The following is a 21,867-nucleotide window of genomic DNA, read 5'->3' on the forward strand; positions in this document are numbered from 1 at the left end:
CCAGATTGAAATTCACAGGTGAAATTAGCTCATGTTGGAAACCCACATTTACCTGTAGCATGATTTTTTTCACATGTGCCAATTTGTGAATTTATCAGTGGTGGAAGAAGTGTCCTGAGACTTACTCAAACTGATGTATGTAAGCAATATTTTAATATTTTAGTTGGTTGAGGTGGAGCTATATAGTGATTTTACACTAATATTTTATAATATATATTATAATAATATAATATAAAAATCATATTAAGCTATCATATGTAGTGAAGGACAATGACATCTGAAAATTATCTGTATTAGTATAAATACCTAAAAATAGTACAGTACTTGAGTAAATATACTTAGTTCAGTCCCACCACTGACATGTATCACATGTGTACTGTGTTTCAAATAGGACGTTATGTTTAAAAATGTGTGCATTTTCTTTTCAACCAGTTAAATCACTCAAAAAATAACAAATGCTTATTTGTAAGTGTCATGTTCAACGTGTGGAGATGTAAGACTGTGGTTAATGATCCGTTTTTACTGAGAAATCTTAAGTTATCACCCTTTCTCGTTGCCCTGAAACACCATCATAACAGGGACGTTCCGCCCGGAACCAAAGTGTCTGTCTTGTTTCCCCTGCACGCACACTGACCATCCTCAGTTGCTAAGTAACCTCTGCAGGGGATGCTAATTTCTAGTGTACAGTGAATCAAATTGTGCCGTTTCAGACGGAAAACTGAACTCGCTTTGATAAAGAGGATGGACGACGGCACCGAGTTATCCCTGACCATCGCTCAGATCGTGCAGCGGCTGAAGGGAAGCCATTTACACTCTCAGATAGAGAGACAAGCCAAAGTGAGTGAGTTAGCATGTGGCTAATGATGCGGAGCAGGCAGCTGTCAACCTCAGAGGGACTCACCAACAATTTGTACTTCTAGTTTATTATCCTAATGTGAGAAGGAAGCACTCGAGCTACAAAACTTATTCAACTTTATTTTATCCTTTCCCAAATGTCATTTAGGAGTGTTTACATCAGCCCGAGATAAAACTGGAGTCCCTTAAAGAGGACGTACGCAGTTTTCTCAAAACGTCAGGTGGGCACGTTGATGACACATTTTCAGCTACTGTATAACACATACATCACGACGATTTTGCTGCGTATTGTAATTAAAATAACCTTTATATATATATTAACTATTTTTTCTTTCTGTGTGGTGACAACATCACTGTTTTACAGGCTGGGAAAGGAAGCTGCAGAATGCAGTATACAGAGAACTGCATGTGTAAGTTACACTCAGGCTAATGTGGTGTTTGTGGTGTTCGTACACACACACACACACACACACACCCACCTAGTATGAATCACTTTTTTTTCACGTGGTTTGCAAATGAGGCGTGTCACATCAAATGATGCATGAAATTCTCAATATTTAGTAACTGTACACTTTGAAAATATGCAGTGGCACAGTAGACACTCAAGAACCTCAGGGTAACCTCATGCCTACGTGAGATGTGACACAAGCTGTCACCTGCTTAGCAGCGCAGAGTGCTCTGCCCTCTCATCAACACTGAATACTTATCCTCTCTTGGTCCTGTTATTATACTTTGTTCTAAATTAACATAGATGGAAACAAGTATATCGAAAAGCAAATACGCACACACATACACTCATATCAAGAGCTATCAGGCCGCCGGGTGGTAGAAGGATGTTTATAAATGTAGTTACGCATAACCACATCCAAGAAACGCCATTAAACAATTAAAATACAGTTTACAGGTGAAACTCAAAAAATTAGCATATCGTGCAAAAGTTCATTTATTTCAGTAATTCAACTTAAAAAGTGAAACTAATATATTATATAGACTCATTACATGCAAAGTGAGATATTTCAAGCCTTGATTTGATATAATTTCGATGATTATGGCTTACAGCTTATGAAAACCCCAAATTCAAAATCTCAGAAAATTAGAATATTGTGAAAATGTTCAGTATTGTAGGCTCAAAGTGTCACACTCTAATCAGCTAATTAATCCAAAACACCTGCAAAGGGTTCCTGAGCCTTTAATTGGTCTCTCAGTCTGGTTCAGTGGAATTCACAATCATGGGGAAGACTGCTGAGCTGACAGTTGTGCAGAAAACCATCATTGACACCCTCCACAAGGAGGGAATTCCTCAGAAGGTAATTGCAAAACAAGTTGGATGTTCTCAAAGTGCTGTATCAAGGCACATTAATAGAAAGTTAAGTGGAAGAAAAAGGTGCACAAGCAGCAGGGATGACCGTAGCCTGGAGAGGATTGTCAGGAAAAGGCCATTCAAATGTGTGGGGGAGCTTCACAAGGAGTGGACTGAGGCTGGAGTTACTGCATCAAGAGCCACCACACACAGACGGGTCCTGGACATGGGCTTCAAATGTCGTATTCCTCTTGTCAAACCGCTCCTGAACAACAAACAATGTCAGAAGCGTCTTACCTGGGCTAAAGAAAAAAAGAACTGGTCTGTTTCTCAGTGGTCCAAAGTCCTCTTTTCTGATGAGAGCAAATTTTGCATCTCATTTGGAAACAAGGTCCCAGAGTCTGGAGGACGAATGGAGAGGCACACAGTCTGAGATGCTTTAAGTCCAGTGTGACGTTTCCACAGTCTGTTGGTTTGGGGAGCCATGTCATCTGCTGGTGTTGGTCCACTGTTCTTTAATAAGTCCAGAGTCTGCGCAGCCATCTACCAGGACATTTTAGAGCACTTTATGCTTCCTTCAGCAGACGAGCTTTATGGAGATGCTGACTTCATTTTGCAGCAGGACTTGGCACCTGCACACACTGCCAAAAGTACCAAAACCTGGTTCAATGACCATGGGATTACTGTTCTTGATTGGCCAACAAACTCGCCTGACCTGAAGAAAAAGATGAAAGACATGAGACCGAACAATGCAGAAGAGCTGAAGGCCGCTATTGAAGCATCCTGGTCTTCCATAACACCTCAGCAGTGCCACAGGCTGATAGTATCCATGCCACGCCGCATTGAGGCAGTAATTCATGCAAAAGGGGCCCAAACCAAGAACTGAGTACATATGCATGATTATAGTTTTCAGAGGGCTGACATTTCTGTATTTAAAATCCTTTTTTTTTTTATCGATTTCATGTAATATTATAATTTTGAATTTGGGGTTTTCATAAGCTGTACGCAATAATTATCGAAATTATATCAAATAAAGGCTTGAAATATCTCACTTTGCATGTAATGAGTCTATATAATATTAGTTTCACCTTTTCAGTTGAATTACTGAAATAAATTAACTTTTGCACGATATGCTAATTTTCCGAGTTTCACCTGTATACGTGTTTATTTTGGTAGTTAAATTGAACATCTGTGTTTAAGGCCTTTCATGCATTTAACCTGACAAACATCCCACTGGCCAGGTGAAGTATTGCCTTATGTTGTAAAAAGTTTTAAAGTCTTTTTTTTTATGTGCATATACTGTACATTGTTGGGAAAATGTGTAAGAACTAGGACAAAGTTTAAGTATCACACACTTGGTAGACATGCAGTTTGTGCGCAGTGTGTGGAGTTTTTGTTAATCAATTTTAGAATTTGGATGCAGAGTTGCCCTGCGCCGCTTTTTGTACACGTTTTTGCATTGTTTTTAGAGAAATGTACAGCACAGCACAGTGCAGTCGCGCGAAAACTCTTTTTAGCTTCAACAAACAGCTTTGAGAAGTGTTCCTCAACATATGACATATAACGTTGATTAATGCCTCCTTGGCCGTTAGTCAGCCCTATGCGCTCTTATAGGTGTTTGGATAAGGTTGAACGCACTGAGACATTGAATCATTCAATATGCCCAGAGATCTTGAGTCATTCGGTACGCCCGGAGCTTCATGCGGAAAAGACATGAGACAATATCTGCATGTGGTGGGGATGCGTTCTGACTCATCTGAGCTCTACGTGCTGGGCACTAATGATAAACGACTGCCTGTTTTTAAGAAAAATCTTAACATTTTAGTGCCATTAGTCTAAAAGCTTGCTTCTGTCAAGCACTTATTTTTTTTGTATTAATTGTTTGGGGGGGTAAAAACACAGCTGCATTTTGATGTATTTACTGTACTTGATAAACTCTTCTCCTATTGTACTTTTGTGTTTGCTTATTCAAGCCAGCTGCCCCCGAGCCATCCTGCGGCTCCTCCAGAGCATCTCAAAGAGCCGCTGGTCTATATGCGCAAGGCACAGGTCAGTCTGTCTCCTCTAATCTCCGTCACTCCGCGCTTATTCTTCTTCTACCTCTCTGACTCTTGTCTGTTTTTGCCCTGTCGAATTCAAAGACGCAGACCGTTTTTTTTGTTTTTGTAACAGGGTATCTGAAGCCAACCAAGTGTCTCTTTGTGTGTGTGTTTGTGTGTGTGTGTGCGCTCTCTTACACAGGCCAGCTGGGAGAAGCGTGTCCTCAAAAGCCTGAACAGCATGAGTACAGAGCTTGAAGTGCCTCTGGCTCGCATGGTAGCTAAAATATTGTCAATCACAGCTAATGCAGCGTAATTACAACAGCTCTTAACTCAGATTCTCTGGCAGCATCTTCTCCAGTGCAAAGACCTTCGTAGCATTGCCTTTTGGTCATATGGTATTGTTTTAACATGATTTTTTAGCATAGTGCATCTTTTTATTATTATTCTATTGACCCCAAGCTGACTGCGCTCTGATTTGTTTGACTGTAGCCCAGAGCTAATTAGACCTGTTAGCAATGATGCAGGAGCTGTTGAGTGATACCTTGGAATTTGTGTATCAGTTCTATTATTTGGTTCTGTGCACATGTGATTGTGTTCCTGACCAAAGAACGCCATTTTTCCTATGTGAAATTTTCAAGATTGGTTGTGTTTTCGCTGTGTGCTTTGTTGAAATCCTCTGTTTATGCCCCCCACACCACAGAGGCCCGCAACGGAGCAGAGGGAGCTCGCCAGCAAATGGAACGAGATGGGCACAGATGAACCAGGTCTCAAGACATTACCCAGGGGTTTGGCCCGGGGCAATCTGCCTTTTAAGAAAGATTAGTGTTGATGCGTGTGTGTGCTGGTGCATCGGTCATACACTGGTGTATTTTACATCAACTTAACACATCTCTGAACCTGATCTACCACTTCCCTGTTTGCTTTTTAACCGGTATTTGTCCAGGGAAGGTTTTCTTGGCAACTGGGCGCAACTCTGCAGCAGCTGACATATGTAGTGTAGTTTCCAGATGTTCATTCTGGTTTTCTCTCTTTACAAATAGCTGTTAGATTACAGTAACAAAAGTATTGGAACGATAAGGCAAATTCCTTTGTTTTTGTTGTTCACTGAAGACAGTTGGGTTTAAGATCAAAAGATGAGTATGAGACAAGAGTTCAGAATTTCAGCTCTCATTTCCTGGTATGTGTTAAACAACTCGGGACATACCTCCCTTGTTTGAATCCACCCATTTTTCAAGTGAGCAAAACTATTGGAACATGTGACTGAAAGATGTTTCTTGTTGCTCAGGTGTTGCCTTTTAGGTTGATTGTCCAAACATTAAATAGCTCTGCATGACTAGTCTAATTTTCATCCTTGGTTCAAACCTATACAGACTGCATTTCCTGTTAAAGAAGATGAACCAACATGAAGACCAGAGAGCTCTCTATGGGAGAAAAGCAAGCCACTGTCAAGCTGAGAGTAGTAGTAGTAGTAGTTGATGACAGAAAGATCGTGAGAGCTGTGAAGAAAACCCCCAAAACATCAGTAAGTGACATCACCAACGACCTCCACAGTGCAGGGGTGAAGGTATCACAATCCACTGTTGGAAGAAGACTCAGAGAGCAGAAATCTAGGGGCCACACCACAAGATGCAAACCACTCAGCAGCAGGAAGAATCGGAAGGCCAGACTGAAGAAGTACAGAGATGAGCAACAAAAGTTCAGTAACACGATCTTATGCTTACAAGCTCATCTGTGAAGCATGGTGGAGGTAATGTCATGGCTTGGGCGTGCATGGCTGCTTCTGGAACAGGCTCATTAATATTTATTGATGATGTAACTGATGATGGTAGCAGCAGAATGAATTCAGAAGTGGACAGAAACATTTTGTCTGCTAATTTATGGAGAAATGCATTGAAACTAATCGGGGGGAAGTTTATCATGCAGCAGGACAATGACCCAAAGCACACTGCCAACAAAACAAAGGACTTCATCAGGGGAAAAGTGGAAGGTTTTAGACTGGCCAAGTCAGTCACCTGACCTTAACCCAAAATAGCTGCATTTCACCTCCTTAAGAGGAGACTGAAGGGAGAAACACCCCGAAACAAACTGAAAGAAGCTGCGGTAAAAGCCTGGAATAGCATCACAAATGAAGAATGCAACAGTTTGGTGATGTCGATGGGTCGCAGGCTTGAGTTAGTTATTGCAAGCAAGGGATATGCCACCAAATATTAAATGTTATTTACTTTAAGATTATTTGTTCCATTACTTTTGCTCACCACAGTTGTTTAACACATCTAGATGTGAATACCAGGAAATAAAATCTGAAATTCTGAACTGTGAACAACAAAAACAAAGGAATTTGCCTTACTGTTCCAAAACCTTTGTAGGGGATTGTATATCAGGTAAATCACAGCCTTTGGCTGGGAATAACAGCTAACAGTACATATAGACATTGACGCCTTGAGCTGCCTAGAGCCACAGTAATTATTAGCCCTTGAGCTGGTTCAGTATTGAATTTAATTGCTATTGTCCAAGCGTTATAACTATACATTTTTATTTTTATATATTGCATTTAGTTTTAGATTCCTAAACTATGAAAGCTGCATCGTTGGCTCGCAGTGAACCAACCATTTGCCCTTTACGCCGGTAAATTCACAAAGAACATGGTATCCTTGTGTCCTAACAATGCTATCACATCTCAGTGGCGTATAATAACATTTAGGATGTGCCGTCCCCCGGCTATAAACACTTTGGACTGTGAATACAGAAGCTGTCCAGACTCCTTCAACGGAGCTGCGATAAGGAGCAGCACCCCTCCTTCCATCCAAACCTTAATGTGCCCTCATTCTGGGGATGACACAGCACTTGAATTTACTGCAGCGTTCCGAAAGACAGTGGATGGAAATCCCTCTTAAAGCGGCCCACTGCTGTTCTTTCGACTGTTTTAGGAACGGCCGGATCTGGCAAAGTGTCACAGATGTGTTTTGAAGTAGTTCAAGGCCAAGTTGGTTAAATGGACTGTGTGGTTGGATTCATTTGTATAGTCTACTTTTTATATCTGTTAAATCTGTGCTGAAATAACATACGCAAACATTGTGTACATGGAGCAGCTGGAAGTACCACTTCCAAAGTGTAAGTGGTACTGTCAACTAAGGTGTTATAGAGATACATTAATGTCTTTGTGTCGCTACAGATTTAAGTCGTTTTAGACCTGTTTACGCCCCTAAAGACTTTCTGGAGGTAAGCAGCTCAGAGTATTCAGTGTATTTTATTATTTTATTATATATTTTTGAGATAAAGAAAAGTTGAAACTTTAAGTATAAAAAATGTATTCCATTAAACTACATTATTGCTTTGTACACAGGTGTTAATCAGCTTGCGGAACCCGAATCATGATAGGAGCGAGGACATCAGCGCCAGGAGCCACTGGGGTCTCATCCAGGTTCCCCTCAATGTCAGGGACATTCCACAGCTGGTAGGGACACCTGTGTGCATCACTGTGACTGTATGTGTCTTATCTTAACATTGTTCAACGCATATAACAATACATCCTGTTGAGCTGCCCTAGGAAATGCACAATGGATTTAAAATCTACACTTTTTTTCTCAGAGACAGGCCTATTCAGAGCTCAGCCTGACCACTGGGCAATTGGGGATTGATGACCATGCACACATCCATCCAGGTATTCATAAAAAGAAGCGAATCCTCTTCTTTGTGCTCCACTGCAGTTAAAGGAACAGTGTAACATTTTGAGAAATACGCACATTTGTTTTCTTTCTGAGAGTTAGATCAAACAATTGATGCCACTCTCGTGTCGGTACGGTAAACATGTACCTGGAGCCAGTGACTGGTTAGCTTAGCTTAGCATAAAGACTGGAAACAAGGGGAACCAGCCAGCCTGGACCGGTCCAAAATTAAAAAAAATCAACCTACTGGCAACCCTGAAGGTGGGGTTGTGTTCTTCACTGTGAGGTCACCGGGTAACTAGCAGAGACTCTAGTCTGTGTGCTAAGCTAAGCTAAGATATCCAGCTGCTGGCAGTAGCTTTAAACTATTCCTCTAAAAGTCAGCTAGTTCAATAGTTTCGGCATCCTGTCACCATGACATGTGGCATGCAGGACATTATGTCTTAGCTAAATAATTTCCCTTTTGTGATACTGGTTTGTCCATTTGGCAGCCTAAATTCCTTTTTACAGTATTTAACCTCTGAATGACTTTTGGTCCTGTCGAATATATAGCATATGATGTATAATTGGTAATAAAGAGATGTCCATTCAGCACATTTTTCACATCAGACCTAAACACATTTATTATTCTATGAACACAGAAATAAATCTGTTTACGTAATGAACCCTGGTTTTTAATGGCAAGCATACCACTCTGGCCTCATATCTGCCCGTGTTCCCTTCCTGTGCCACATGGCTGTCTGGGTTTTCTCCAACAATATCTTTGTTAAGTCCAGATATTGACATTGTTACAGCCTGGTGTTTAGGCTTTAAACAGAATTGTATACACCATGTCCATGTTTGTAAATCAGAGAGATAGCACTGGTTTGAAAAACGGAGCCACTACCAGACGATTATTGATGCATCTGTTTTGCTCTTTCTTTCTGCAGACTTATTTGAAAACGATTATGTTCAAATTGGGAAAAAAGGTTAGTGTTTGGTTCTGTTGTTCTAACTCTTTAATTGTAGTATGTAATTGCATAAATGTGGGACATTTTCCCTACAAACGGATCAAATGAAGTACAAATACTAGACCTGCAAACAGGTAAAACGGGGCCAAGCTTTACCTGGATATTAAACCTTGTCTGTCTGGCTTGTGTTATGTAATTTTGTGTTTTATATTTGTACTTAATTTAGACCTTTTAGAAATCTGTTTTTATTTTTACATTAAAGAGTCTTTTTCTGGAGATAAATATAAAACAATCTAATTATATCCTCTTCGAATAAATCTTTCAAAACTAATCAAAAAGACCTGCTAAAGAGGGGTGAATACTTTTTATAGGCACTGCTATAAAAAGTAAAAAATGTCATATATATATAGAGTATACATGCATGAAGTAATACATCCAGTACATTTAGAAATGTCTGACTCAATCACTGACCACCACATGGTCAGCTCCTGCCATTAGTGAATCCTCCTCTTTGCCCCCCTCAGGTGCCTCAATCGGCACTAGAGACACTTTAACTCTTATCTCATTGCTCTGCTATGAACCTAGTGTAAACACCAACCTTATTATGGACACCAATCACACATCAATCGACAAGAGTCTTAAAAACACATGCTGTATTTTATACACACAGCTACAAGGCCCTGGTCCGCTACTTTTACCCTCTGTTGGCTATGCGTTGGCTGCCGAGCTGCGAGTTATATTCCAGGCTGAGTGTTAAGTGCACTCCAATAGGAAATTTAAGAGCGGAGGAGTGTGTTCGTTTATGTTATGACTGGCCAGCACCTTAAGTCAAGGACTGTGTGTTTTTGGCTACTGTCACAACAGGGATTTAGGGTTGAATGGAGATGTGGGAGAGATTGTTTCCAGCATGTGCCTGAGAGTTTTCTGGAAAGTTATGCAATGATCACCATTATGGGACAGTCTGTGTTATGATTTTTTTGTTGTTGTTGATGATGCATTTTGCAGGGTTTTAATGAAGTTTGGGCAAGGCCATAAAACATTTCCCACTCTTTTTATTTAAACAGTGTCATCATTTTTATGTGACATATTTGTTGTGGTTCTGTCGTCCCTATTGAAGGATGTTTTATTTCTCTCCTAATGGGGGTCATGCTTTCCAAGTTTTCTTGGAGAAAACAAACCTCTTAACAGTTCGAACCGCCTGCTCGTCACTCGGGCAGGTGTTAATTTCCCCAGCTGATTCAGTTGGCTCTGTACCATTTTGGATGATTCTGCTGTTTGTACATATTATGTCATTCTCCCAGGAAGCCACGGGGCTTTCTCTTGATTCTCGTCAGTCAGGTGGTTGGTTTTAAATTTCAGCATTGTTCTTCCAGTTTTTTAGCATTGTAGTTTTCCTTCAAAGCAATAATATGTAATTTTTTCTAGACAGTGAACACAAGTGACAATTATGGGGTAATGCTAAATGTTAAAACATTTACATTTATTCATTTGGCAGACGCTTTTATCCAAAGCGACTTACATTTGAGGAACAACATACAAGCATCAAAACAGCACGAGATCTACAAGTGACAGCAGACACTAGTAAGAGCAGCAGTAAATACTAGTAAGAGCTAATAGCATGTATGGCAACAATGGGGTAAATACCAAGGGAAAGGAGTAAAAGTTAAATCAATACAAGATAATTGTATGGGGATAGAAGAAGAAGAGCACAGGAAGTTCATGAAGAGATGAGTTTTCAAGAGCTTCTTGAAGTTTGAGAGGGACGTCCTGCTCTGATGGCGTGTTGTAGCTGGTTCCACCATCGTGGTGTCACAGATGAGAACAGGGACAGAGATTGCTTTGTGTGTAGGGATGGTAGAGCCAGAGGGCGTTTGTTGGAGGAACTCAGTGGCCAAGAAGGAACGTAAGCTCGTATTATGAAGTTTAGGTAGATGGCTGCAGACCCAGTAGTCACTCTGTATGCAACCATCAGTGACTTGAATTTGATTTGGGAGGCAACGGGTAGCCAGTGGAGGTCACTGAGTAATGGCAATGTTCTGTAAACGCTGTAAAATGTTCTGTAACAGTAGTACAAGTAGAGCCAGTTAGCTGACTGAGCAATGTCAGCTATATACGTATAGATATTATAGATATCTATAGACGTTTATAGATGGTGGAGCGGTTGTCCAGATTTGTGAGACTTCTTGGGAATTGTTTTCATCCTCGCGAGATAACAAACTCCCCACAGACTCCACAAAGTAACATCTCCTGGCCAAGAAAGTCATTAAGCTACGCTAACCTATAAAAGCATCTTTAACCTTAATTTAACCAGAATGTCCCTTGACACTGAAATATGTTTTCCTAGGGAGACCTGGCCAAGACAGCGCACCAGTAACAGTTGACTAAAAATAAAAACAACAGAAAGGGAAGACAAAAACGCAGTTGCATATTCTGCCTGATGCACCATTCTGTCATTCTCTTTTGTGTTTTCTCTCTTTTTTGGTCTAGTGCTTGAGGAGCAGGACAGCGCAGCAGCGCAGCAGTACAGCAGGCAGGGCTGCCCCACCGGGCTCCGTGCAGACCTGTGGGCCCTCATCCTCAACTGTACAAACCAGCCACAGGTACCATATACACACACACATACACACAGCTGAGTAGCACCCTGGTTAGCGGCTGTCAGCTGTCAGTGTTTGTTATAAAGCAGCCGTGCACACACAGCTGCAGTGATTCCCAGACTGCATGTTTACAATTATTACAGTCATCATTACAACTGCAGTAATTTTTGCAGTTAACGGTCGGTGCTTATTTTGGGCCTTTTAGAATTCCCATTGTGCTGTTCATTTTGTGTCTCCGGATTTAGACTGTACAGTAGAAAACCAACACATGGGACATCAACTGACCGACAACTTCTACATAATCTGTGTATTAGCCCCTTTCCTGTTTACCTTAGTTCACTGTGGCTTGTCCCGTGTGTACAAACGCCAAGATAATCAAATGCTGCGGATTTAGAACAGTTAGCCCAAACAGAGCAGCTGCCTGCCTGTGTGGCAAAGTGCTGTGTAAACGCCGGAGTACCGAGTCTCCTGTTGAGGCCAAGTCGATAAAACGATGCTTGTGATGTGAAGATTGAATTCTCCGTGGGAGAGGTGCAGGGACCTGACTGAGGTCTGGAGAGTGTTCGCTCGGCTCTGGCCGGCACAAGGGCAAACACATTAAGCAGTCAGAGTTGGCAAAGGACAGTGTATGCAGTGTGAATTTGAGGAGTGCAAAATACAGCAATAGTGAACTGCCATGACCATAATCTCTAAGATATATATATATATATATATATATATATATATATATATATATATTCAAATTTAAGTATTTTTTTTAGCTTCTTTTAATTCTCTTCCACTGGTGCTGTCCGTATAACTGCAATGGTTTCAATGTTGTACCTCAGCTGTCAAAATGACCATCTCTGTTTCAGTTCTCCTCACATCCGCAGTGCTGATCACTGCCAAAGTGTTTCACAACTGTCATAGAGAACATTTTTATCGCTCTTCCACACGGTTGTCTGTTATTCATTTATGATAACCTGTCTCAAACCGGAGACGCATTTGAGTTTAAGCAGGTGGTCGGGAAAACGACACCCTTCCGTTAAGTTTGGTTTAATCCTTCTGTCATCAGTGTCATAATACATCAAGTTGATTCAGCAGCGTCTGTAAAGAGGGCGATCTTTTACTTACCGTATTTATCAGAGACCTGGAACTAACACATTTTTGTCCAGAGTTATTGCACACTCAAAACATGTTGCATCTCTGCCGTTTCAGGATGTGATGCACTACGAACAGCTAATGGCTGGAGTCATACAACACGACCTGCTGGTGGACAACCTTATCTATAAGGTACACTCCTCTACACCGCCGCTGTTTATGTCTGTGAAGCTGCATAGGCAACCTGCTACAATAAATTAACAAATACCGAAAGCTTTGGATTTCTGTTGAATTTATGAGTACCATCACCAAAACATTTACCCTGCGTAACATAAATGTTGATACCAAAGTTGTTTTCTGGAAATATTTTCCTGCGCGTTGTCTGATAAGGTTCACACAATCCCCTATACACATTACCAGTGCTTCTGTTGTAAACAGTTGTTTCTAACATTAGTGAAACTATTTATGACATTTGAGATAAAACCTGAATTCCAAATGCTCTGCCCACCAGGATGTGAAGCTCACTGCCAGTAATGATGACTACTACTTTGTGTTTGAAGACTTCCTCTATCAGGTAGTATTCTCTCACAGTTCAGCTCTGCGTCTCTCATCACTCACCATACCAGTACTCTTGCTTAAAAAGCCCCTGAAAACTTCTCTATAACAGCAAAATATCCATTATAAGCAACAAAAATAAAAATTAACCTTACTTATTATATAAAAAAACCCTCATCTAATCTGTATCATTGTGTGGATGATTGTGGGTGTGGTTTGATCAGAGTTTATTGATGGTGCCCTGGCATTATAAGCACAGCACCCCAAAACTGTCATCACATTTCTGTTTCCAAACCGTGGAGGCTTGATTCTCAGTTGATTTTATAAGACTAATAGTACCTCTATTAAGAAGCCAGCAGTTCAGCATAGTTCCCACAAGTATCAAATACAATAACTGACTGTTCAAAAATAAAAGGGGACACGAGAGATTAAACATCACTCATGAATTATTTGACTGCCCCCAACATTTAAACTTGGGTCACTTCCCTGTCATGTGAGGAGGGTTACTGTATGGCAGCATTCTGCCCAGACAAGGCAACAACCTGTCATCATCAGCCTCTCTGGTAGTCACTGCTCTGTTTGTCTTCAGTGCCCAGCTGATAAACAAGAAAATGTACTCGGCAACCGGTTTAGTCAGCAGCTGTTAACGTGTCATTCTCCTTGGTGGCTAAGCGATGAGTACACAGGTGTAGCAAGAACAAAGCCCCAGTACGACTGTCAATATTGACTGATGATACACTCACTAGGCAGTGAAAGAATCCAGTCATTGTGGGGTGAGCGTGGATTCACGCCGGTGTAGTTATGCAAGAGGAAAGTGTAGGAAGTCCTTAAGAAGTGCAGTTTCCCAGAAATGTTTGAAGAGAAGTCACTTTGTGGCTTTTTATGATGTGTTCCTTTACGGTTTATTAAAAGAAATGCCTTTAAATATAGGAAATAGATAAAGAATAATTCTCCACCTGATTAGGTACCGCCACAAAACAGAGTTTAGACTCAATAAAAAGCTTTCTGTTTCAGACAACATTAAGTAGATAAAACATATACTGAGCTGTGACATCTACGGACATAGCATATATACACCCACTTTCTCATTTTAAACTCCATCCTGCGAGAATGTCTCCTAGTATACAATATATCACAAACAGACAAAAACACTTCCAGTACAGATGATAGACACTTAAAGCTGGACTGCGGGTATTAGCTACTGTCTCCCTTATCCCCTGTGATCAGGCATAGATAATATTACATATTGGGCATGTAATCCATACATACGCGTGAGTGTGTGTGTGTGTGTGTGACAGAGGAGGTTAGGTTAAACATCCTTACAACATCTCTTTGTGATTGTATTTCGATTATGTCGAGAACCATTCATCCAATTGACCTCACACGTGTGTTGCTGCGGACCAGAGGGAGTGCAGGTTCGCATTTAGTGCCATTCGGACAGGCGACGTGTTTTGAATTAATAAACTTTGATTAAACTAGTACAGTAGTACTAGTACAGTGCAAGGATGCACAGTCTGAACAAGCCATCGGAATATCTAAAAAACGGTGGTGTGAGCATGCTCAGTACAAAACCTGTGTGTTCCCAGGTGTTGCTGTGTTTCTCTCGGGACACCGCCGTCTTGGATCACTTCAAATACAACAGTGCCACTCCTCCCAAATCCTACATTCAGGGTGAGATGATGTACACACACAAACACTTAGACACACTTCACATGAACTCACCTGAATGCATCTTCACTCAGATGACCTTGTGTAATCTGTGTGCGTATGTGTATGACCGTAGTAATGAGGGCACACACACACACACACACACACACACACACACACACACACACACACACACACACACACACACGCTGTAGGTCTTTGTTATTGATGTCTGCGTGTCCGTCTATCAGGGAAGACAGGAGATGAAGAGTGTGCTGTTGTTTATCCTCCCAACGGTGAGTCTGCAACTTGACATTCACATCATATTATTTTATATAATAATGACATTTTCTTACTTATTCACGTAAAGTATATTAGATGTCAGTGAGCGTTTTGTCTGAGGACTAAAATATATTTCTTATCTACACTGATCATACAATAAATGTTTCTGTGTGTTAACTGAAAAACCATTTAATCATTTAAACAGGTGTAATCCTTTTTCATGGGTTTTCAATGTATGGTAAGTATGTTTTGCACCAGGTAACATTCAATTCTCAAGCTGAACTTGCAGGAGGAAGATATAACAGGGAGCGTGTGTGTGTGTGTGTGTGTGTATGTATTTGTGTATGTGCACGTTTGTCCCGCAGTGGCACCTTTGTGTTTCTTGTACAACGAGCCATCCAAGCTGTACAGTGTATTCAGGGAAATGTACATCCGCTACTTCTTCAGATTACACTCCATCTCCTCCTCGCCCTCGGTGAGCTCGCTGATCTTTGCATGTGACAGCCGCCAAATGCCAAGATCTGATTATTCACCTTGCGTGTTCATGTCTGCACGTCACCGTCACGCATGTACCTAACTTGTGCGCATGTGCTCCCGCAGGGTATCGTGTCTTTGTGCCTGCAGTTTGAGCGTCTGCTCCAGACCCACCTGCCTCAGCTCTTCTACCACCTTCGACAGATCGGGGCGCAGCCGTGAGTAGCCCGCACACCGCTTCATGTGTTCCTGTGTAGCTCAACAGTAGGCTTTGGTACCAACACTACTAAATGACGGGCTTATGTTCTCTACTCATCACGATGATAAAATGACACAGAACCAAAGGTGCAAAACATTCCAGTGTGACAATTGATCATCCTAAAGTCCTGAAAGTGATTTGATGGAAACGTTGAACGTGCAGTTAAATGCCAACAAAAACCTGTTCAGTGAAGATTGATTTCAGTCCACAGAGTATCGGTGAAACTTAAGTCCTTGCCATGGAAAAATGCTCTCCTGAATGTTCTTCCTGCACACGTGCCTGGCTGCAGTGACAAATCTAAGAGTCTCCACCTTCATGAAGAAAGTTCAGTGTGCTCGTCTTTGTCACAGCATTTCTTCCTTGTCCGGTCCATAGAAGTCACATGTTCAGCGTGATCTTTTTCACAGCACCACAAGTTGGCCATAAAAGATGCATTTTCTATCATACAACATTTGTCTGTTCCTATCTGGATCGTTAACTAATTCATATATCAGTAACTTCATATTTCTGTGCTGAGCTGTTGTTTCAGTGAGTCACATACACCCTGCACACAGACGCTTTGTGTTCTTGTGGCGCTGCAGTGTCATTGCAGTCGTACAATATAGTTGTGAGCTACAGCCATCTTGTGGTTAATCACTGGAATCACAATTTCATAACTTAAAGAATAAAAACAATGAAACACATTCATGGATAAAAAAAGAGATAATGGGGAACAAATTAAAGAAGTTTCATTTGAATGTCCGTGGTTAGTTCTCACTTTTCTCTCACTGTAGACCTCCACCTCTGGAAGCCATCACGTGTCAACTATGCAAACAGATGTGATGGTTTTGTCTCCAGGTTGCGTATCGCCTTTAAGTGGATGGTGCGGGCCTTTTCTGGCTATCTGTCTACAGACCAGCTGCTTCTTCTGTGGGACCGAATCCTGGGATATGATTCACTGGAGGTAGTTGCAGGTGAGAGTTGTTGCACTCATATAGCCCTGATATTTGTACAGACGGTATTAACAATCTGACATCCTCTTTTTCTTTCATTTTCTCATTCCACTCCATTATTTAACCCATCTCCCTTTATTTTAACCTCCTCTTTCCTCTGAATGATATCCTCTAATTCTCTTCTATTACTTCTGGTGCTCTCTGAATACCCCTCTACACACACACTCCAGTCCTAGCAGCTTCTGTGTTTGCCTTCCGCGCCGAGAACCTGATGGAAGTGACGTCACTGGCTTCAGCTGAGGTATGTCCATCTCGCATTAGACGTGTGTGTGTGTGTGTGTGTTTGAAACTCCAGTCCTCTCCCTGTCCCCCCACATAGTCCTGGACGGCTGTAAATAGTCGGTGATGACCAGCCAGTAACAGTAACTCAGTCTTCTGCATGCACATGTTTAAAAAAACAGCTGGCTAGACACTTAAGAACCTTCACCCTCTTACCCCGCCCTGTCTACCAGCCCGCCAACACTCCCTGAGTCTCCTGCCGCCATATCCCAACACCACCTCCACTGAAAAGGAACAAACTTGCTATTTCCTAAAGACATGGGCATGCATGCACAGCTTCGGCACTGTCACTCATGTTGCATTATTACACTAACCAGTAATGCCTGCGCTATAAACCGCTCCAATACTGTGATCCCACTATCATATGACTGAAACCAAGAGTAAACCATACAATGACAGCCCCCTCTTCCTGCCTTGAGGGTGAAGGGGTTAAACTACAATATGACGCATTGGGGCGACAGGCTGATCTGCTGCTCTAAGACGCTGGCCGGCACTATTTGCTTACTCATTTACCACCTGCCCCAGCAGAGAGAAGATATCATAACATACTGCTCCTTATCTTATATTTAGAACCTCAAACCCAGCGTTGAAACATTAAACCCTCTCTTTAAACAAGATAGGGTCCCTAAATTTAATCTCCCACCGATCCCAAAAGGACAGAGTGGGGAGAGGTGTACGATTAAGCAAGGATTGTCGCTTCCCAAGGATCCTGCATCATCATTATGCATGTCGCTCTGCGTGGTTCTTTTTTTAAATCTTGAAATATGTCTCTTGAGACGGGGGAGGGTGTGCTTTATGGCCCTTCTCATGGGCTTAGCGGGCTAAGGTAAGATTCCTTTGGTCAGGAGGGGCGTGGATTTAGATGACTTTAGAATCTTATTTGTGTTTTTGTTTGGCACACGACAGGCTGTCCTCGCTGACCTTTCAACTCTGAAGGTCATGCCGCTCATCCAGATCTTTCTATTTGCCACCGCCATCTGAGGAGCAAGGAAACTACAGTGTGTGAGTCGTGGTACGTACATGTGTACACTTGGCGGATAAAGAGATGCTCAAAAAATGCCATAACCACACCAACACTATTAACCATCCATCAAGAAATGCCAGGCTAAATATCAAGGACATCAAGAAATGAAGGAACACATGCATTACACACTTAATCTTGCACTGGTTCAAGCGAAAAGCCAAACAACTCTTTAGCGTGTATGCACCATAAATAGTGAATACCCTGTATCATGTTATTGTGTTGTTAGATATTGTAAGTATAGCCTACAAACCAGTAAGGTTAAAGTAACCTCCTTACGCCATATGCTCTGCAGGAAAGATGATACCCACAGCAGTGCTGGGATCATCTGAGTAGCTCGTCAGGTGATGAGTTGCATGGAACAGTAATTGTATTCCGAGAGAACAACAGTAACATCTCCAAGCTTGGCTAATGAAGTGTTAATTAGCTCTTGCAATTTATTTTGCGCTTTAGCTCCTGCTTGTAACACTATTAGATAATGCTGCTGCTGATGAACGAGGAGATTGGACTAGCTGCGCCAGCGTGTTGAAAAATAACAGTCAAAAAACACAAACTGGATTAATATGTAACTTATATGTTTAGAAGCTGCTGTGTGTACACATAATTTATTGTATTTATGAAGAAATCGCTCTCAAGGGACATTTAGCACCTCCAGTGCCAGTATTTATTTCATTATGAACATTTTTCATTTTTAAATTATGCATTTAATTCCTGAATGTATTCACCTGTTTTGTACAGTTTTTCAAAAACACACAGTGTATGTCACCTTTTTGATTTAAATGCAATCAAATAATTTTTTTCATTTATTATCAGCAGTGTTCTTTGTCAGTCAGTGCCAATGCCTTTCATCCACATTTTAATGTTCATTATGACCTCAAATAACTCTTTTCTTTGCAAATAAAATGATGTTTTGTTGAATTGGATCCTCTGGGTTGTTGTATAAAACCTTAAAAGACATTGAAATGTTTGACAGTCAGCACGTTGCTGCTTTATGTGAATATTTCTCTCAGTTTGTGTGATGGTAAATATTTGGACGGGGCCTACTGGATTTTGGAAGCGTACTATAGGTATGTCTACAGAAGGCAGGAAGGGTAAGTGACGGGTAGCAGCATTGAGGGACTTGATGGTCTGCCCACCCCCACTGCCTCCTCCCACATGTAGCATCTGCTCTATTCCTCCCTCGTTGCTGGCTGCCTTCCTAGCTGCTGCCCCCTCTGCGGGCTCATATCGAATTATGCTCGTTCTTCTCTTTCGTCTCTCTCTCTCTCCCGCTTCCTGCTACATCTGCCACCTGTTTACTAGGACTCCCAACAGCGTTTATCACGCACCTCCTTTGGCCCCCAGGAGTCTGTTCCTCCTGAGACAAATATTACCTACTGTGTAGTTCACTCATGCAGAGGCCCCGCCTGCTGGCTGACCCTGTTGCATTGCAGGGAGATGTGCCTCCTGTCCGTCAGCGCTGTGAGGTTGGCCACCGCTGAAAGATTTCTCGTTGAAAGCTGTATCAAGTACAGTGAACTTAATATGTGTTTGGACAGCAGCATGTTGCTTCATGCTCTCATTACTGATTATTTAAAATGACAACTTTCAGGTTAGATTTATAAATATATACTGTTCTTTTCCTGTCTTGCATTGAAATGCATATGAAATACTAACAAAATAATTTTTAAAAGATATACCTGATCAAAAGGAAAAACAATTTGAAGGTATTTAATTTCTACAGCACTATGTGAAAATGCTCCACCTCCGGTGCAACCTTTAAGTTCAAGTTCATGTATTTTAATAGTGCTTTCTCAGAAGCATTTGTCAGAAGATTTCACGTCAAAATCAAGTAGCTCAGTATGCAACAGAAGCCGAACAGGCAAAGACAGACACCTGACACTGCTGACCGCCAACCCTCAGTAGATACAAAGCAAAAGTATATTAGGAAAAAAGTAAGAAAGTAGAGCATGTCATTTCAGTGAGGGTGATTGCATGAAGGAACTTAAATCTGTTGGTAAGTGAGTTAATTTAATTTTCCTTTGACAAAATCTTAACTATCCTGTATCTTCTTTGTATTTGTTGGGCCTTTAACATGGAAACATAACGTGTTGTTTAAACACAATGAAGCAAATAGGCTAATACTGAAATGAACCTCCACCCAGTTTGCATGGGTTAGCCCTGACAGGCCCCATTCACAGTCACACACTGACAATACACAACTGCCCACTATACATTACAGACTGTACGAACAGACGATAAAATAAATGAACGTAACAAAATAAAAAAGTAACTACTAACAGTAAGTAAAACTACATAAAAAAGGAAATCTTTGAGAGGTAGCTTTAACAGAATGGTATACTTTACGACACTAGTGTGGTCACAGTAGGGACCATGCAGATTATCATTCAATCATGGTGAGATTCTCCATGTAGAAAAAAAGTATCTTATTCCATACTGAGTAAGTTATCTTTTCCAGAGATAGGCTATGCAGTGGTTCACTTCTGAGAGCCACAATCCAACGGGCAATGGGAGACCCTGATTTCCATTTCATTGCAATCCATTTTTGGCAGGATTTCTGTAAACTTGATGGAATGACTATGTGTAAGATTAGAATTTGAGAGGTTGCCCAAAAGGCATAGCTCACGATTCATTGGGAAAATAACTCACTGTAATTTACTACACTGCCAAGCGAAATGAAGGAAAATTCCCCCCAACTAGACCACATCCAAAACAAAGGGATGTGAAATTGGTGTTAAACCCATGTAGCTTGGAAGGGGGAGATAAATGTGAGGATTCAGCTGAATTAACTGATTTCTCTCAGGCCACCAAAAAGCTCAATTTAGTGTACGCGCAACGCCATTGCTACATAGGTCCTTCCACAGATCAGGAATGTACAGAAATGGTAACAGGGCTCCATAAACCTTTGTGATGTTCCAACAATTGGTTGACTGTCATGAAAAAGAAGTTTAATGGGTGACATCATGGGTAGTTTCCACCGTCCTTGAAGGTTAACCCATATTCAATTTCTTATGTATTTAAAAAAACAATCTTTGTCAGGAAGTTTATTCTTGACTTTGGAAAGAGTCATTTGAAAAACAATTCTTAACTTAAGGTTTAATAAGTCAATAACATTGTAATTGCAGGCCATGTGTTGGGCCTAATTAGATTCTTTACACTTACATTATTATTTTTCTTTTTATTCTTCAAAATACACACCCAAATTACATAGTGTCAAACCTTAAACCTTAAAATTAGCTGGTATCACTTGGTAGTGGTGTGAATAGTGGTTAATAATAATATCAGAAGGAATAGTATGGGGATGGGTGAGGGCATTTATTACTAAGCTACTATTATAGCAGTAGTAGTTGTAATGGACCCAGGGTTTCCAGTTAGGTCCCTGTAATGGCTAAAAATAACAGCAGCAAATGGTTCCAAACTAAAGAAAATGAAAAGCTATAAAACCCAACCGGTATTACTCTTTAACGTCACTTTATTTCCCGCGCTGAGCATCTTCAAAACACACACGCACACACACAAAACAGTGGCGCCTGGACCAGCCAATCAGGCTCTGCCATGTTGGGACCATCCAGCCAATGAGAGCGCTCAGCCAGGAGGAAAAACTTGCACGGAGTTTCTGTGGAGGATTGTGTTATTTGGACTCTCAGCTCGACCTAAAACACCCGGCGGTAGTGAGGTGTGCTGCCCATTCCCACTGCATGAAACCCGCATGGACGTGATGCCCCGCAGCTTAACAAAGCCTCGCTGAATGTCGCAACATTCAATACAAACAAAAACAAATCTCTTCAGTGGTGTCCGGCACGCGGCAAAATTAAATTCCCACCCTCCTCCTCCTCCTCCTCTCCTCCTCCTCTCCTGATGTCAAACCATTT

The 21,867-nt window shown here is 41.3% G+C and overlaps 1 protein-coding gene across 2 annotated transcripts; it reads left to right on the top strand.

Annotated features, from left to right (window-relative positions):
• Nucleotides 1–641: 641 nt before the first annotated feature.
• tbc1d19 (TBC1 domain family, member 19) lies at nucleotides 642–18,918 on the top strand. Of its 2 annotated transcripts, XM_038732198.1 has the most exons (22): nucleotides 642–837; nucleotides 1,004–1,076; nucleotides 1,220–1,265; nucleotides 4,129–4,204; nucleotides 4,397–4,471; nucleotides 4,898–4,961; nucleotides 7,370–7,416; nucleotides 7,541–7,651; nucleotides 7,786–7,858; nucleotides 8,792–8,830; nucleotides 11,300–11,412; nucleotides 12,604–12,678; nucleotides 12,998–13,060; nucleotides 14,628–14,712; nucleotides 14,940–14,984; nucleotides 15,176–15,208; nucleotides 15,336–15,445; nucleotides 15,571–15,662; nucleotides 16,541–16,656; nucleotides 16,866–16,936; nucleotides 17,881–17,986; nucleotides 18,291–18,918. In XM_038732198.1, the coding sequence occupies exons 1-21, from the start codon at nucleotides 742–744 to the stop codon at nucleotides 17,953–17,955; spliced, it is 1,578 nt and encodes a 525-aa protein (XP_038588126.1). In that variant the 5' UTR covers nucleotides 642–741; the 3' UTR covers nucleotides 17,956–17,986; nucleotides 18,291–18,918. The 2 variants fall into 2 exon arrangements, with proteins under 2 accessions (XP_038588126.1, XP_038588124.1); XM_038732196.1 differs by having other exon boundaries at nucleotides 17,881–18,918.
• Nucleotides 18,919–21,867: the final 2,949 nt, after the last annotated feature.

The sequence above is a fragment of the Micropterus salmoides genome, unplaced genomic scaffold, assembly GCF_014851395.1.
Source record: "Micropterus salmoides isolate LMB-PRFRI ecotype aquatic unplaced genomic scaffold, ASM1485139v1 Ms_hic_scaffold_2, whole genome shotgun sequence".
Classification (NCBI taxonomy): Eukaryota; Metazoa; Chordata; class Actinopteri; order Centrarchiformes; family Centrarchidae; genus Micropterus; species Micropterus salmoides.

Bases quoted from the DNA above. Each gene is read 5' to 3' on its own strand.
- tbc1d19 (XM_038732196.1), top strand. From the start codon at position 742: ATGGACGACGGCACCGAGTTATCCCTGACCATCGCTCAGATCGTGCAG. The intron at 13,061-14,627 runs GTAGTATTCTCT...GTGTGTTCCCAG, and splicing joins TTGAAGACTTCCTCTATCAG to GTGTTGCTGTGTTTCTCTCG. The intron at 15,209-15,335 runs GTAAGTATGTTT...TTTGTCCCGCAG, and splicing joins TCATGGGTTTTCAATGTATG to TGGCACCTTTGTGTTTCTTG.